Here is an 18,765-nt window from a genome sequence, read left to right as displayed (position 1 = left end):
GAGGCAGGAGATGCCCACGGGGTGGCCGCGCGTCCCAGAGGGCCAGCCCCGGCCGCCGTCGCGGGGAAGTGCAGCCTGGCGGTGTCTGGGCGCCTGAAGCCCACGTGCGCCGCCGAGCCCGAGGTGGCTGACAGCAGAGCCCGCCTGAGACGCCGCCCGCGCTCCTCCCCGAGGAAGGGATTTTGATTTCAAAGGAAGGAAGGAAGGACAACTCCCAGCTTCCCTCTCCCGCCCCCCTCCCCCCGCTCGGGCGGTCGGACCGGGCCATGCCCAGGAAGGCGGCGGTGGCGGCGGCAGCCCAGCAGAAGGGACTTTCCTGGCAGTCCGGCGACGAGGAGCGCGGTCTGTGAGTTTGCTCTGCTCCGGTTCATGGTTCCTGCAAGCCCTCCAAGAGGCCGAACGCTGCGCCCCCTCCCCGCGCCCCGAAGAGCCTCCTGCGTTCTCTGGCCCCCGGGCCCGCTCCGCGCCGCCCGGGCTCCGGCCGCCGCAGCCCAGTGCCCTCTGCCCGCGGCGGTGGATGGCATGATGGTGCGGGGAAGGCACCGCGGCCTTGGCCAGCTGAGTCGCGACGGCCGCGGGGGCGGCGGCATCGGCAGCGGCGGTGGTAGCGGGCTCCCCAGCGGCATGCCAGTGCCCCCCGGGCGCGATGGCTAGCGGCAGCGCTGGGAAGCCCACTGGCGAGGCGGCTTCTCCGGCTCCAGCGAGCGCCGTCGGCGGGGCTTGCTCGCAGCCCCGGAAGAGGCTGGTGTCTGTCTGCGACCACTGCAAGGGCAAGATGCAGCTGGTGGCCGACCTGCTGCTGCTGTCGAGCGAGGCGCGGCCCGTGCTCTTCGAGGGTCCCGCCTCCGCTTGTGCCGGCGCCGAGTCCTTCGAGCAATGCCGGGACACCATCATCGCGCGCACCAAGGGGCTCTCCATCCTCACCCACGACGTGCAGAGCCAGCTCAACATGGGCCGCTTCGGGGAAGCGGGGGACAGCCTGGTGGAGCTGGGAGACCTGGTGGTGTCCTTGACCGAGTGCTCCGCCCACGCGGCCTATCTGGCGGCTGTGGCCACGCCGGGCGCGCAGCCCGCGCAGCCGGGCCTGGTGGACCGCTACCGCGTGACACGCTGCCGCCACGAGGTGGAGCAGGGCTGCGCAGTGCTGCGCGCCACCCCGCTCGCCGACCTGACCCCGCAGCTGCTGCTGGAGGTGTCGCAGGGCCTGTCGCGCAATCTCAAGTTCCTGACGGACGCGTGCGCCCTGGCCAGCGACAAGTCCCGGGACCGCTTTTCGCGCGAGCAGTTCAAGCTTGGCGTCAAGTGCATGAGCACGAGTGCGTCGGCGCTGCTGGCCTGCGTGCGCGAGGTGAAGGCGGCGCCCAGCGAGCTGGCTCGGAGCCGCTGCGCGCTTTTCAGCGGGCCGTTGGTGCAGGCGGTTAGCGCACTGGTGGGCTTCGCCACCGAGCCGCAGTTCCTGGGTCGCGCGGCGGCCGTGAGCGCCGAGGGCAAGGCGGTGCAGACCGCCATCCTCGGCGGCGCCATGAGTGTGGTGTCAGCCTGCGTACTCCTGACCCAGTGCCTCAGGGATCTGGCGCAGCACCCCGACGGGGGCGCCAAGATGTCGGACCACAGGGAGAGGCTGAGGAACTCGGCCTGTGCCGTGTCTGAAGGCTGCACCCTGCTATCTCAGGCTTTAAGGGAGAGGTCTTCGCCCAGGACTTTACCGCCAGTGAATTCCAATTCTGTGAATTAGCACCCTCCCACCCTCATCCCATTCTTCCACCCCCCTCCCAGGCTAATTCTCTGCCCCTCTCCATTTATACCAAAGAAATCAAAAGTGAACTCCCCCACCCCATGTTAAATGCTCGAGAGGAATCTTCCAGAAGGCAGGGCCATGCAGACCATTTACACACGCACTCGCACTCGGAGGGCCCCCGGTGCCCAGCAGCCCACACCAGGAGATGGAAGATGTGTCATCTGCTGGTTGCGGTATTACCCCTGCCCCCTGCCCCGGCTCCTCTTCCGGAATTCCTCCACTAAATTTTATTATTAATTGGGCAGGAAGGAGGTCATGGGTTCATTTCTTTTTTGGTCTTTTTTTTTTTTCCCCCTAATTAAGAGAAAGGTTACCTCAGTTTTCTCTCCTTAGACATGGATGTAGCTACCTTTTTTGTATGTTGTTATTTTTTTAAGCAGTCGTGATGGGTTAGGCGTATACTTGGTGTGGAAAGAGTATGACTTTGCCATGTGATTTGCAAATGGGGGGAAAAGCTACTGTGAGTGTGTGTTTTATTTTTTAATTTACACTATAGAATGATTCCCCCCACCATGTCAAGTTTTTACCTTGCATGTACTGGAGTATTTATTTCATCTATTAATAAAATGTTATGTTTCTCAGATGGCTTTTTGCAAGTATTGTTGATTTTCAATCATTGTAATGTTGCAGGCTGCATGTCATCCATGGAAAGGTGCCCTGGAAAGTTTGCTTGGGAGCAATGAGGTGGGTTCCCAACCTTCAGCCCTTTCTGCTTTTTCGTCGAGAGTTAACTTCTTTGAGCAGCCTAGAATTCAAGAAGAGAGAACTGTGTGTAACACTCTCCTTGTAGAGGCAGGGGACACATTTATGGTTGGATTACGTATAGTGCTAGAGTGGGTTTTTTTTTCCTGTTTCTCCTGGAAAGTAGTTTTGCTTCCTTTGTCCCCTCTGATTTTTCTGTCCTAATGAACAGGGTTCAGACTGACTGCAGTCTGATTTGTATTCCGCCTGTCTTTTTCAGGGTAAGCCTCTTCCTAATCTTGTGTGGAATGCCAGCCTTCCCAGGTCAGAGAATCTGTGTATGGACCTGCACACATCAAGCGAGAGTAAGACAGGTGTGTTCAGACAAGATCCAGTTACTCATGATTTTAGGAGAAAAAAACAACACAAAAACGTAGAGTGTTCTAGACTGTTGTAATAGAGGGAGAGGTATTCTGGAAAGTGTGAGAAGAGCTTTCTAGACCCACAGCATGTTTGCAGGCAGAGGCTTATTTTTGTGACCTTGATCTGATATGCCCCGGTTGATTGTATGATGGAAGGATGCTTTGTTCAATGAAATTTGGAGTTATTTTAAGGTAGTTGGTCCCTTCTGCAGACAATTTTAAGAAAAAAATCTTTTGGGGGAGGGGCTATATGGTTTTGCTGACCCTAGCTGAGTTTTGAACATTTTCCCACTGAAAAAATAACAGATGTATTTGCCGTGCTTATCCTGAGAGAGCCACATGGATAAAACTCATACATGCTTTAAATTTGCTCCATTTACATTTTTCTTGGGATTTGTCGTGCCTAAGCCTTTGCAGTTCGCACAGATCTGAAAAGAAAGGTTTTTCAACAGTGATGTGTTGGGGAGGAAAGCTGTAGTGACTGTTTTTACTTGGATGGTTGTATTTATTACATGAACATCACGTTCAGCCTGTAGAACCTCTTAAACCTGTGTTGGGTTTACTACAACTGTTGAGCTCTGAAGTTTGAAAAAGGCTTCCAAGTGGTCGAGTGTATACATTCTTAAGAACGGTCAAGGGAGCAGTTGTTTTGCTCTCTTAGGTGCTGGTAGATTTAAATTTCTGAAGTCTTTAAAAGATGAAAATGATCTTGCATGTTTATTCCTCTCCCCCTGCCCTTCTTTAGTCTGGATCAGTCAGGTTCAGGAAGTATTTGAGATAAGGAAACCTACCTAACCCGTGTGCCAATGACACTCCTGCTTGCATATAAGAATTTTTACTTATTTTTATCCATTGAGTTTGCATAAGTAATGCTGAAGTTTATAACTGTATGGTTCCTTTAGCCTATGCAGATCATAAAGAGTCAACTGAAAGGAACAAAATAAAATACAGTCAGAGCCAGAAATCTGCAAATTTGGTATCTGATTAGGAAAAAAAGAATTTCCAATTGTTTCTTGGACTCATTCCTTGCAGAAGCAATTTTCAGGACAGTGCAAGCCAAAAAAAATCACTTTTCCTATCTACTTGGATGCAGTTAACTAGCTAGTCACCAAATTAATTTTGAAACTTCTCTTCCTCTTAGCTAAGTGGTAGTTGCTTTTAACATTTCTGTATATTAAAAGTTTTTTTTACTTGCAGTCAAAATCTCTGTCCTCTGTAGTTAAAAGTTTCAGTGATGTGTTGACCTCCTTTTTCCTCCTTCTGTCTCTAAGATAAAGCTTAGGATTTTTCATCCAGCAGGTGGCTTGAAGTGAATTCTGCTTGTGTGTTTTCAGCAGGCTTCAGGAAAGCAGAGTGAGGAGTGCACAGTGTTTCTGTGTGTATCACTCACTTAGCTGGGCACACACAGCTCTTTGACATTTTAACTTTTCTCCCAGTGTACCAGGTGGCTAAACTTGTTTTTGAAATAGCCCTGATTTTGTAAAAGGAACATCTCAGACCTATTTCATTGGGTTTAATAAGGGCAGCAGAGATACTGTTTCCAGGAATAAAATCAGAGTGGCCTGATTTTTTTTGGTGGTTGTTGTTAAATTAAACCACACGGGTTAATTTAAGACATCTATTCTTGGGCTCCTCTGACTTCCGAGGGCAAGTTTTCTTACACGGGCTTAACGGGCACCATCCTGACTAGGGATGTTGAAAAGCTTCCTCTGAATGGTCATAAGAGAAGGAACTCATGGCTGTGTGTTCTTGGAACAAAAGCCATTATTTATGACAGTCCACCAAAGTCAATGGGACAAAAGGCTTTCAAACACAAGGCTTAGCTAGAAAAAGCACAGCTCTGTCTTGGCTGTTTAAGCTTGGCCTTCTTCTGTTACTCATTCTGGGTTGATTTTAGGAAATGCAAAAATTATGTATGTCTCTGTGTGTGTGTCTGTATGTGTGTATGTTCCTCCCCCATCCTCATCTCCACCCCATTTTTTTTGTTTTGTTTTTTTAATTTCGGCTCCTGTTTCTCAAAAAATATCTAAAGAGTTTATAATTCTGGAAGCATCACTTACACCTGATTGGTTATTTTACAAATACTTCTTTTTTTAAAGCTGGCATAGGGATCTAAAATATTTGACAGTTTGAAACAGCTAATTTTAACAGAAACACCTGTTTTTTTCGGAATGAATGTGACTATGGTAACATGCCAGTCAGGCAGAGGATTTGAAAAACGCCTGCCAAAGCCCCTCCTGAGCTTTGCTTGGTAAACAGCAGTTAGAGAAGAAATCTCTGAAGCCTTAGTAGTACTTTAACCTGTGGGGCAGTGCACTGGCTCCTTGGTGCCTAGGTTTCCAACTCCTGGAAGAGCCATGAAGGAGGCCGTCTCTGGGTTTCCAGTGTGGACACAGATATTTGTGTTCCCTCCAGGCAAATTCTTGTCTTGATGAAAAAAAAAATACATTTTTTTGCATGAGTATGCGTGAAATGAATTGGCTTATTTTACTTAAGTAGGGTTTTTCTTTAGGGTCGTTTGGGTAGGTGAGTTGTCTGGTTCCACCTCAGTGGCAGAGGCTCAAAGATTGAACTGTTCCGATAGTATAGGGGAAAATTGTGTTACTTGTATCTATGATTGGAATTGATTTAATTGAACTGTAAAGCCCCTTCAGGTCATGGGCTATCATGCCTTTCACATGTGTAGTTATTTTAAACGAATGTGTGTACAAGATGCCTGCAGCAAGTGTACTAAGTAAGTAGTAAAATTGTTTCTGGAAGTGGAAGTTATAATAGGCATTCATTCAGCAACTGTTGATTGGGTGCCAGCCACTGTACCAGGCCCTGGGGTCCAGATGTGAGGGGGTCATGGTTCCTCCCCTTGCAAAGACTCGGTGCCGCCCCAGACTTGGTCAGTGGGCTGGCAGTAGCATCCGCAGTGTAATCCTGGACCCTACCTCAGGCCTATTTCTATCAGAAACACAGGGTGTGGAGCAATCTGAGTGTCATCCAGCCCTCCCAGGTGATTCGTCTGCAGAACCACTGGCCTGCAGGGCCTGCTGTTTTCTTTGTACTCCCTGCTGCCTCTGTAAGACCAGAGTGCTTCTGTGTCAAGAGACAGCAGCATTTCTGCAAGTTGCTTGTTTGCTCAGGTGTTTTTTTTTTCTTCTGGATATCTTGAGCCCTTTTCTTCAGTTAGAAAAGATAATTTAGTCTCTCCTGCCAATTTGGAATTGGCAGGTTTTTCTTGTGTGTGTGTGTGTGTGTGTGTGTGTGTGTGTGTTTAAAAGTACAGTGTCCTCCTCTTACCTCCTTTTTGAGATGAACTGAAGTCATATAATAGTAAACTGGCAACTTAGCTTCCGATGTTTTTGCAATGCTGTTGACTGTTGTCCTAGAAAACTGAAACTAGCAGACAACCTAATTAAAAACCAACGCTTTAGCTCTTTTGCTACCCAAGAAAGAGCGCTTTGCTGTTGAGTTTGTAAAGTACTCTGTTCAGATCCAAATGAAGCATACAGACTTATTTGCTTAGAGCAAAGCTCATTTTAGGGATAACCAAAGTTTGTAATATACTCAGGAAATATGTCCTGTAAGGCCAACCGTGCACCAAGAATTAGGATGGTCTTTTAGAGGCTCCATACTCAACGAGGGTGTTTCCGGGAGCTGGCATTGGCATCGCCTAGGAGCTTGGTAGATAGCAGAATCTTGGCCCCATGCCAGACCTACCCGATAGAATTTGCTTTGGCAAGATCTCCCTGTGATTTCTGGGCACACTTCATTTTGAGAAGCACTGTTTGAGGAGGTGCTTTGAAGTAGTTGTGACCAAATCATCGCTTTACTCTTTACTGTGGGAACTTAGGCGTTTATTATGTTTATTTAGATCTTTTCCGTTTATAAAGCGTGTTCATGTATGTTATATAATTGGGTCCTTAGAGCAGTCTTGTGAAGTAGGCAGGTCTCACTCACTGTGCATGTCATCTAAACATTTGTGCTTCTGTTTTCCCATTGTAAAAAATATTTATGATGAATTCCCATGAAGTGCAAGACCTTGTGATGAGCTCCACAGACTAGACCTATCCACTTATAAGATCATCAAAAGTATTATCTGAAACACTTTATGTTAAAGTCTCTTTCCCCTAATGATCTTGCTTTTACCCTTCGGGTAACTTGACACAGCAACTGTATTGTGATATCCTCAAGGATGGCCCGAATAAAGAGCATAGCCCTGTCTTCTAAGTCTTCTGTTATTCTATGTGGCAAACCTATCCAGGTTCTTGGAAACATTGGATGTCTTAAGTTCTTCACAATGTCAGACTTCCGGGAAGCGTTTAAATGCTAATTTAGATTTGTTAGCATAGTTTAAAAATGAATCCATGTACTAATTTCAAACTTTTCTAAGTATTCACTAATAACATACATGTATCCTGATTTATGCTGAAGTGGGACACAGAGAGGGAGCTTTAAAAAAAAAAATCCTCTGTTTCGGGAAGGGAAATATATATGCTGTGCATGCAAGGTTAACAAGCATATTGCCCTGAAAAACTTCTGCCACAATATTGCAATGCAATGCGTCGCCTCAGTGTTAATATTTAATCGTTTCTGACTTTGTTCTAATTTGCCTAAGTTTTAGATGACACTTAAGATACTGATCAAGTGAAAAATCACAAATTGGTGGCCTCGGGTCTAGGAGACCTGGATTGATGTCAGACCTCTAGAAATCAGTAGAGAGATATTGTAGGAAACCTAGGTCAGTTTAGTGCTTACTGATGCCCTTTCCATTTTGACTTTTTTTGATGACTATCAAGCTTCCTGTTCTAAAATGAATAGGTAAGTCATTCCAGTCCTTCAGATAGAATTTTGGTATAAAAATTTTCCTGGGCTTCCCTTGTGGCGCAGTGGTTGAGAGTCCGCCTGCCGATGCAGGGGACACGGGTTCATGCCCTGGTCCGGGAAGATCCCACATGCCGCGGAGCGGCTGGGCCCGTGAGCCATGGCCACTGAGCCTGCGTGTCCGGAGCCTGTGCTCCGCGACGGGAGAGGCCACAGCAGTGAGAGGCCTGCGTACTGAAAAAAAAAAATTTTTTTTTCCTTAAAAGTTTCCTTGGAGGCTGGGTTTTACTTAAATATTCCTTCTTTGGTAAGTTCCATGATAAAGATAGTTCTAAAAACATGAATATGATTCTAGTTTTATTATCACTTGGAACTTAATTTTTAAGGTGTGTGGGCATTTTGTGTCAGTTAATGCTATGGAAAGTTGTCCATAGAACCGACAAAAATAGATCATGTGATATTACTTCACCTGTCTTGATGGAGTCATATACTCCATACCAATTTCCGTGATACCTTCTCTAAATTTAAGTGGAGTCTGTGCAATGGACATTGCATAGATGAGGCCAGAGACCAAACATAGTCCCATGGAGATGGCTTTAAATCCAATGTGGCTCAGCCACAATGCTCTGATAATTCCGGAAAACATAGAAGTTTTTCCACCTAGATTACTCACATACCTGAAGTGGAACTGAATGGATATGAAATATGAGATAATTTGAAACATGCATCCTGCAGGTGGCTCAAGTGTTCCAGTTCCTTCGTCCTTCTCTTTCTGGAGCTCAACTCACACCTTCTTGCCCACCATGGTTTTTAGAAACAAGCAATTCTTGACTTCGCTAGGACTTCTTGCTTCATCCTGGACAACCACAGAACACCTGATAGAGCCGCACTAATAATAATAGATGAGGGTGTGAGACCATCGTCACATAGGGTCAAGTTGTTGATGATGACACTCTCATTAGTTGGGTCTAGAATAGTGTCAGGTTTAGCAAGTCTGATGGTAAAACATTCCTGATTTAGTAGACATTGACTCAGCATCTGGGACAGTGTTTAGGCACATTCTTTATATTACCTTAAGAGGAATGACTCAAGGCCACACAATGTTAGAAACAGACCCAGAAGCCCCATCCTTTGTCATCCTCAGTAAAAGCTATTTGTGTTTTGGTTTGTCTTCCAGTAGAGATGTTTTCCAAGGACACCATCCTTTTGTGTTACATCTATATAACTACAAAAGACAGGCCTGAGAAATCATGGCTTTCGGAGGACTCATTGTTTGGTTGACTGAGGATTTGTATGTAGGTGCTGCCGTGATTTACCAGAGCATCTTCCCTTTCAGAGACAGTAAATGGTTTTGGTATCCCGGGGGTTGATTCCTTCCTGGGCATCTGAGGGTTATTCACTTTTAATGCTCCCAGAAAAGGTTTTAAATACATATTAAAAATGAGAGGGGGCTTCCCTGGTGGCGCAGTGGTTGAGAGTCCGCCTGCCGATGCAGGGGACACGGGTTCGTGCCCTGGTCCGGGAAGATCCCACATGGCTCAGAGTGGCTGGGCCCGTGAGCCGTGGCCGCTGAGCCTGCGCGTCCGGAGCCTGTGCTCCGCAACGGGAGAGGCCACAACGGTGAGAGGCCCGCGTACCGCAAAAAAAAAAAAAATGAGAGGCCTTTTGATCTTTTCCCACGTAAGCATGTTCATGAAATTCCATATGGTGTGCATGTCTATGGATTGTTAAATCTCAGGGCTGAGAGACTTTAGATGCTTCTAACCTCCTAATACTTTGAGAAGTGAATTCTGCAGTGTCCACTGGGAATTCATTTAGATTTTTTGAAGCACTTCCTAATTGCCTAACCTAGATTGTTCCTCCTACGCTGTTTTGACCCATTTTTTTCCGGCTGAAAAGAGAATGGCTTACCAACTCCTCACAGAGGACAGGACATTAATTGGTGCCTCAGGGGGATATCAAGATACTGGGAGCCTTTCCCTGGACATTTCTTAAGACTGATGATTCCGTACTGGGAGCTGGGAATATGGAGATGAGCTTAAAATGTAGTACAAGTGATAGAAAGGGAGAACAAATTACATGAGACTGGGATAAGCATTACAATTAATGTTAACGAGGATCCTGTAGTCTAGGTCTTTGGCTGTTTGGGACCTTTGTAGTTCCTAGAGTTGATCAAATTAGATATATTGTCGTGGCGGCGGGGGAATGACGTTGGCATCAGAACCGGTCTTTCCTACTCTCAGGTGCCGGGTCACTGAATATAATTTAAGTGGGAATTTCACTGAATTTATTTTTGGTAGTTTTCACCAAAAACTACCAAAACTGGAGGGTAGTTTTCAGTTAGAGATTGCAGGTGCCTTCAAGAGTGGGCTTTATTCCAAGGCTTAAGCATCCTTTTCTTTTTCTGCTCATTAATTTTGAGTAGTGTTGATGCAGGGTGTAGGGCTACTCCTGGACTAGCTCTGCTGTACCGGAAGCAGAACAGCTTTTTCTCTCCTCATTCAAGCTGCTGGCCTGGCCTTGGATCAGGAGCCCTGGGTGGGGCCGCTGGGACCAGCTTACCTGCAGAGGAGTCCTGGGCCTAGCTGCGCATCACCTTTGGGGATCACCTAGAGCTCAGATGGGGTACCTGAAGCTGTGTGTGGCAGGGAGTGGGGGCTGGCTGATAGACTTGGGAGTCTTCCAAGGCAAGAATCGGGACTTTTTCATCTCTGTCATCCCTAGCAGGTGGCCAGTGTACTCAATAAATGTTTGTTCAATGAAAGAAAAGCAATAGCCGACATTTTTTGAGCCCCTGTGTACGCTAGGAACTTTACGTTGTGTCTCTTTAAAGCAACCCTTTGAGGTATGAAGAGTTGTTCTCATTTTACACGTGAGGATGCTGGACTGAAACCACTTACCCAGAGTCCCAAAGCTAGGAAGTAGTGGCATAAGGGTAAAAATCAAGGTCTGTCTGATGGAGCCTAGCATCCTTCGCCACTTGGCTACAGTGGATGAATGAATTTCTAGGATGGAGTCCCTCTGCCTTTTGAGGTTGAAAGGCTCCCCTCCATTTTTCTTTAAAACTGTACGAATAACAATTTTTGCGGGTTTCCTCCTGAGCCTTTGGTCTGAGCCCTTCCTGGGCCTTTTGCAGTGGGCCCTAGATGCCCACAGCTCCCTCATAAAGCCACAGACTTTCTCCCTGCTGCCTGATCCTGGTGTCCTAGAGAATGCTTGAAGATCGACCTCTGGTTTGTCAAGTAACCTCCACTTGGATTTCTAGAATGCAAATATCTTTGTTATTTGCCCACTTGCAACACTCTGTGGTTTCCCCATTGACTTTAGGATCAAAGCCAAACTCCTAACTGAGGGATTTCTAGCTAGTCTGGTCCCTCATAGCTCCCCGCATACTGCATTCCACCCGTGATGGCACCTACACTGTCCCTCCCATTGCCATGCTTTCTTTTTCACCTGAGCTTTTCGCACAGCTGCGTCTTCTTGGACAGCTCATCCTGCACCCAGCTTTTCTCCCCACCTCCCCTGACTCTATCCTGGGTGGCAGTCCCTCCCATGGGTCCCTGTAGTACCCCTTACTTCCTTTATATGAGTACTTACCAAGTTCTTGTAACCCTCTGTTTACTTACCCACATTCCCAGTCTGTATCCTCATGGGGCCGGGGGGAGAGTCATCTTTTTGTCTCCAGTGACTAATGGAGTTGCCTAACACATAGTAGGCCCTAATAAACATTTCTGCATGAACAAATGTAGTGTTCATGACTCATATCAAGCTTTTAGAGAGGAAGAGCCCAGAAGGAAAAGATATCATTAGCCTTGCCCTTTGTCTAGGTCCCCTTAAGTTAGTTACCGAGTTCATCCACATTCTCCCTTCTAGTACCCTCAGTTTCTGTTCCTTTCCCCCAGTCCAGGTCCTCATTGGCCTCCATCTAGACGATGCTGCAGAACGAATCTCACTGGAGATTGGCTACAGCTTGGACCGCACAGCCAAATTGTGCCTGCTTTTCCTCATCTCCCTGCCCATCGTTCACGCCTTTGGCACAGCAAATTTACACCCGAAAGTGCACCTTCAAGTAGCCAATAGCCCAACACATTTCTTGAGTACCAACGGTGTGCCACTGGACGGTTCCCACAGTGTATAGGACCAGGCCTTACTCAGGCTGTGGCCCTCGTCTACCACCCCCAACTCAAGCCACTGTTCTAGCATAAGGAATCTCAGGCCATCCCACGCACGCTTATTCCTAGCTCTGTGCTTTTGCTTTTGTTGGCCTCTCCGTGAAATGTCTTTCCCATCCTTCTGAACAGTTACTGACCCCTTGAGTGCAGACTGCTTCCAGGGTCCTAAGATTGGTACTCTTGAGTGCTGTATGGGTTGGCCCAGACATATCTGGCCTTCTGGAGACCCCCCCAGGGATTTGGGTGGATTCCAAAGGGGTGCTTGAGAGGGCCTGGCTGGACCAGACTCTTCTCTCTCTTACCGCAGAGCCTTGGCTAAGTTTGGGCTCCGGTTTGTGAGTGGCAGCCGTGGGTGCTGACCTGGTGAGGATTCTTGGAAGCCTCCTCAGGGTGGTGCTGGGTCCAGTGGGGATGTGGAAATGAGGCACCGCCTGGAGAAGTGAGTTTGTTGTTGTTTTTTTTTTCCCCACAAATGGACTTAGAACCATATTCCCTGGGGAGCCCTTGAAGCCAGCGTGAGAATTGACTGAGGGAGCGCGTTCTGGCTTTCAATCCCATAATTGTTATAATACAAAAATTACTCACGGCTTTCCATAATCAGGTTTGGGCTATAATAGTGTACTTAAGTAGAGCTCTGGGGTGAGCAGACGCACAGCAGCCTCCTCTGTCTACGTCTTTCCTGCCCAGGCTCTTGTGAATGGAGAAAAAAAAGCTGAAGCCTTAGGGAGGAAAAAGGAGGTGCTGCCCTGCCCCAAAGGCCCCTGGAAATGGGGGCCACTAAAAGCCTCAAGGGCCTCAATGTCAGCAGCAAACTGGCACTTGGGCCTTGGGGTTGAATTGCTATTTTATACCTGCCCTTTGGGTAGCTACATTAAATTTGATATTTTTTGCATTTGATTGTTGACACTACCTAAAAAATATAAAATGATGGTTGTCATATCAAAATTAAAGGAATTGCTTAAAACAAAGACATTACATCTACCTACCTAACTTTTCCAGCATTGACATTCCAGTTTCAGTGGAGTAATAAGCCGGTAGGGTTACCATGACCACAGTGAATTGCCATGACAGTTTCCACAAAAACTGAACTGAGTTGCTCGTGTCCCCTTTCTGGTGACATGACATGGATCATAAGAGCATCGGGCATGGCTGGACACTGGGGTGTGCCCGGAAGCCTTGCTTTTGTCACAAGCTGAGCGGCTGTGGTGTGGAGCCGTGGTGTGAGGATCACCAAGTGACCCTGCTTCTCTCAGACGGTGGGGTCAACTTTGAAAAAAATGCTGAGAAGACTAATTGAAAAGAAGAACGATTCTAATGGTCCCACTTTAAGCACACACATACAAAATCACCAGAGGGCTCAGGCACAATCTAGGGTCCTGTTCCCCCAGCCAAAGGAGGAATCACGATCCACAGTATGAAAGCGTGATTGTGATCGGGGAAGTCTGTGCTTTCTGTCTTTGCACCGCCCTGCCCACTCCCCAGACACTCCAAATATTTCCTATCCTAGGATGCCTGCATCCTGATCCTTAGAGATTAGCTCCTAGCAGCAGAGCCAGGCCCATGGACCTTCTCAGAACAACCCCGCCTTTAATTTCTTGGAGGGAAACTCTTCTCAGCTCACTGCCTGACTACCTAACACATGACTGCCTCTCTTTCTATCAAGCGGGTCCTTCTAATATGCCAGGCGCCTCTCCACTGCCAGCCTGGATCTGCTTGAGTCATGTCAGCCAGCAGCTCCCAGAAACCTACTCTGGGGTCAGGCATCGATGATACAAAAGTAAGACTCACTCCCTATGCTCAAAGAAGAATGAATGCTTCTAGAACATAACTTGCATTTTGGTAGCAATCCCTGATTCTCTCAAATCCTGCGAGGCTCAGAGGAATAAATCTGAGGTGGTGTTTTTGGGGGCAAAACATATTGGAAAGGAAATCTGGACTCAGCAACCCTTGAATTGCTCAACTGACATCGCTCTGCCCTCCCTTTATACTTACAAACTCATCTCTGAGCATCGATTTCAGGGCCTGAACCCCTCCCCCTGCCAAAACGGAGGATGTCATAATTGGTTCCCAGACAATCCACCAACTCATAACTGAAAGTGATAAAAAAAAATGATTGAGATTGTACTTGGTGACTTGTCCCCTAGGAGAGATGTCCTTTGTCCCTTTAGTGGTGGCATCTTCCTGGGGTGGCGGTGGGGAGTCGGACTGAGCATAACTTCTGTCTTTATAAATGGGCCTCACTTATGGACATTCTTATCAACGTGCTCTGACCTGGTCATTGTTTTCAATATTGAAGATTGAGGAAATATGTGAGTTATGCCATGGATGAAATAGCTAAGCTTTGAGGCCTACATAGAACAGGGGTATGGGAAGAAACAAGAATTTGAGAATTGTAATAATTTAATGCTGAAGGTTACAGCAATGCTTAGACATTTCAACTTCTGGTACCATTTGGAAGGCTTTGGATGTTGCATAATGTCCTGAGGGATAGAGAGTTGACCTTAATTGTCACCTAGATCAGTGGTTGCAAGATGCTGGTTGAGGAGCAGAGCCTGCCTGTGACAAAGATTTCACCAGTCTGAGCAAAACGGAAAAAGAGGACAGTGAAGTGTAAGGTTCCTAATAGGACTTTCATTGACTTTTCTTTATTCTGAGATTATATCCCTCCTTTGTCTTTATTGTCAAAATGTCATCTTATGAGAATAATGGTGGTAGTTGCAATTTTAAAGAATATTCTTGCATTGCAAAATTGGCCATTAACCTTATTCTGGTCCTCCCATCATTAAAAAATATATATATTGTGTGCTCAAAAATCTCAAAAGTCTGAGAACCACTGACCTTGACTGCCCATGCAATATTTTGAGTTCTAGGGTTTTTCTTTGGTAACATGTTTGAGTTAGTGCAATCATTTTTGAAAAAGTATATGCAAAAACACTTTCAAAGGTAAACCCAAGCAAAGAAGCACTTCTGAAGAGCCACGACATACCTTGTTATAACAAAACAACTACTTAATTTTATTAATACATTTATTGTCAATTAACCAACTTGAGGAAATATGACTATATTACTCAAGACCAAGGGAACCAGGCCACTGGTTCTCAAACTTGGGCATGCAACAGAGTCACCTGGGGGGCTTGTTACACATGAGTTGTTGGACCCCGCCCCCAGAGCTTCTGAATCAGTAGGTTCGGGATGGCGCCTGAAAATCTGCACCCATAACGAGTCCCAGGGTGACGGTGATCTCGCCCTTGGATCCACATTTTGAGAACCACTGGAGCAGGCCCCTGATTCTCAACCTTAGCTACACATTGGATTCACTCGGGGAGTTAAAAAAAAATAATGATGCCTGGGTCCTACCCGCAGAGATTCTGATTTAATTGTTCGAGATACCTCGGGTACTGGGATTCTTAAAAGGGTCCAAGTGATTTGGCCAAGTTTGAGAACCACTGGACTAGGTAACAGATGTAACTCTGAAAATCTTTGTGACTTAACCACAAAAGTTTATTTCTCATCCTATGCATCCAAAGAGGATGTAGAGAAGAGGGAAGTGTTCTGATTCACACAGTCCCTCAAGTACCCGGGCTAGTGTGGTCTACACCACTGGGAACTAATGATCTCTGTCCCTGCAGCAGAGAAAGAAGTAGGCTGCTTGTTCCTCGGTGATTCAGCCCAAGAGTGACGCAAAGTGGCTGAGCAGAAGTCACCATGTGCCCTAATTGTAAGAGATCTGGGAATATAGAGGAGCACCTGGCATTTGGGAAGGAGTAAGTTTCTCTGGTGCATTGGTAGTTCCCTGGTAGAGTGAGACCTGATACACATACTCTTCTAAAAGCTGGCTTCTCAATTGTTACTTTTACAGTGACTTTTTTTCTGTCATAAAATGCTTACTTACTGTAGACAATTTAGAAGACACCAGAAAATCTAAGGAAAAGAAATCCCTACAGCCCGCTACCTAGGGATAACCACTCTTTGTTTCTGGTGTGTATCTTTCCAAGAATTTTTTTCTATACACATTCTTTAACACGGTTAATTGTTTTAAAAAAATTATTTTGTAACTGTTCTTTTAACTTAGCATTTTCCCTTTTTTTTTTTTTTTTTTTTGTGGTACGGGGGCCTCTCTCTGTTGTGGCCTCTCCCATTGCGGAGCACAGGTTATGGACGCGCAGGCTCAGCGGCCATGGCTCACGGGCCCAGCCGCTCCGTGGCATGTGGGATCTTCCCGGACCGGGGCATGAACCGGTGTCCCCTGCATTGGCAGGCGGACTCTCAACCACTGCGCCACCAGGGAAGCCCTCCCATTTTTAAAAAATTAAGTTAAATATGATTTAAATACACTATCAATGCTATTGCATGGCTATGCTACCATATAATTGGTCATTCCCTCATCGTTAGATATTTTGGTTATATTTTGTCAGTAGTGTAGTACTTGCAGGTAGTACTTGCATGGACATCTTTATGAATGACTTCTTGTCCTTCATCCTTCTGGTCACTTGGATAGATTTCTAGAACTAAATGAACAGCTTTATTTTAATGATCTGTTATTGTACAGAAACTGTCTCTACACTTAGCAACATGTATTTAGTCAGTGCAAGGCATTGGCGGAGAAATTATTGAACTTGCTTCCTGCCTTCAAGTAGCTCAGAATCTAGGTAGAGATACAACCAGCTCTGATCTTAAAGAGAAGGAGAACTATAGTTATCTCTACAAGTGGTTTCCAAAAAACCTTCCTTCTTGGGGCACGTGAACACCCAGAAGAAGAATTCAGGGCTCCCTGGGAGTCAAAGACAAGGGTTCTAATCAGGACTTGCCTTCACAAGACTACGTGACCTTGGGTGAGTTGTCTTTTCTAGGCTTTGGTTTTCTCATCTTTAAATGAGGTCATTGGATTAGGTTACTTCTAGAGATGCTGTTTTATGCCCCTTAAATAGTTGAATGGTATGGGTAAGCATGAGTGTATACTTTCCTTTTTTAGGTGTCTAATTATGTCTAACAATCTGGGACAGTTTCCATGGGACTAGCTGGAAGGCATTGAAGTTGCCCAGGGTCCATTTCTGACTTGGGCTGTCTAGCATGACACCTTTGTACAAACCAAATTACTGATGAAGGAGCAGGGTCCAGGCTTCTTGCAAAGAGGAGCTGATAAATGAAGAGCTTTTAAAAGGAGGAGCTTTTTAATGGGGGAGCAATTTAGTTGGCATCGGAAATGGCTATCAATGGTAACAATATAGCTCTTACCAGCTGTGTGTGAGGTATATCCAAACTCATTACATACATTATTTCATTTAAATCTTCTAAAGCTCTGGGAGGTAAGTGGTTTTTTTCCACATAAGGAACTTGAAGCTCAAACAGGAGACTTGAACTGCTTTAGGGTGTTGTCCCAGGGAAAGTGAGGTCATGGCCAAATGCAAAGAAAAGCAAAATAAGCTAATTTTGGTGTTTTGAGTCTGAAGGCTTAGGTCAAGGTCTAATAAGGGTATTTTATGAGATTTCTTTAGAAAGATAATTGTGTTAATAAGAGCTTTAACCTTGGTGTTGTGTTTATAAAGTAAAAACCTCCCCCGCTCCCCTACCACCTCCTCTTAACACCAGTACATTTTTTTCCTTCTGTCACAAACTTGTATCTTTTTCCTCCTGCAGTTTTTTGTTTTCATGGGGGCGGTTTAGGATGAGACAAATGAGGCCTTGACCCACAAAAATCACTGGTAAAAGTTTGGAATCTCAAGTACATTTTGCCTATGGAAAATGTACAAAAACAACTGCTAGGGATCCTGGGGCAACCCTACACTCTTGTTCCCCCAAATGTGACTGAGCTATAGTAGAGGAGCCCTTCCCTGTGTTGACAGCAAAGAACTATGGAAATGGAAATGGCCAGGTCGCAGGGAGGAACAGTGATTCTGGCCAGGCCCCAAGTTTGGGAATGGCAGAAATTTGTCTTTGGCATCATCTTGCTTGTCCCTCAGTATCTTTTGCCCCATAGTCCCTAATTTCTTAATAATAACCAATCTGTCTATGATACTTACTATATTCTAGGCTCAGTTCTAAGCATTTATATATAATAACTCATTTAATCTTCATGATAACCCTATGGTCATCATTCCCATTTTATGGATGAGGAAACTGAGCTCCAGAGAGTTCAAGTAGCTTTCCCAAGATCTCAGTTGGCCAGTGATGAAGTTGGGATTTGAACCTGAGCAGTGTGGTTCCAGAATCCACAGTCTTAAAAATGCTGCTACCCAAAGTCATTCAGGGCAAGCCCCATCCGGCCCAGTCCTACCCCTCTGAATGGTCTGTGTTCCTGAATTAACCACAGCCTCCAGCTCCCAATCAAAACCCTGAGTCCCTTCTTATAGCAGGTTGCTAATCTGCCACTGGTATGTGAGTGATGAATACCGAGACTTCACCTTCACAGAAGAGCTTCTATTTATTTATTTATTAACAACGTTTAATTAAAAAAAATTTTTTTTTAAGATTTATTTTTATTTGGTTGCCCTGGGTCTTAGTTGTGGCATGTGGGCTTGTTAGTTGCAGCACGTGAGCTCCTTAGTTGTGGCAGGCGGGCTCCTTAGTTGTGGCACGTGAACTCTTACTTGCGGCATGCATGTGGGATCTAGTTCCCTGACCAGGGATTGAACCCAGGCCCCCTGCATTGGGAGTGTGGAGTCTTAACCACTGTGCCATCTTCACTTTCCACTGAACATCTGAACCACTGAAACATCTTCACTTTTACCTCTCAGTTTTCATAGGGGCTTCATCGTTTGCAAGGATGCAGGGCAAAGGAAGCAAAAAGTATGAGGGAGGTTTTGCACATAGAGCGTTAATAACTTAAAGATATCAGGGCTTCCCACAAGCCCATAGAACATAATAGCTATTTATTGAGCTC

General features: G+C 46.0%; 1 protein-coding gene across 1 annotated transcript; it reads left to right on the top strand.

Moving 5' to 3' along the window:
• The first annotated feature begins 322 nt into the window (after positions 1-322).
• On the top strand, positions 323-2,385 carry TLNRD1 (talin rod domain containing 1). Its single transcript, XM_065872444.1, has one exon. It carries the CDS (start codon positions 647-649, stop codon positions 1,733-1,735), a length of 1,089 nt encoding a protein of 362 aa, XP_065728516.1. The 5' UTR covers positions 323-646; the 3' UTR covers positions 1,736-2,385.
• Positions 2,386-18,765: the final 16,380 nt, after the last annotated feature.

This window comes from Phocoena phocoena, chromosome 2 (genome assembly GCF_963924675.1).
Source record: "Phocoena phocoena chromosome 2, mPhoPho1.1, whole genome shotgun sequence".
Classification (NCBI taxonomy): domain Eukaryota; kingdom Metazoa; phylum Chordata; class Mammalia; order Artiodactyla; family Phocoenidae; genus Phocoena; species Phocoena phocoena.
The sequence above is the reverse complement of the archived record's forward strand: the minus strand, read 5'-3'. Positions and strand labels throughout refer to the sequence as shown.

Excerpts from the sequence above, each read along its gene's own strand:
- TLNRD1 (XM_065872444.1), top strand. The coding sequence starts at position 647 with ATGGCTAGCGGCAGCGCTGGGAAGCCCACTGGCGAGGCGGCTTCTCCG.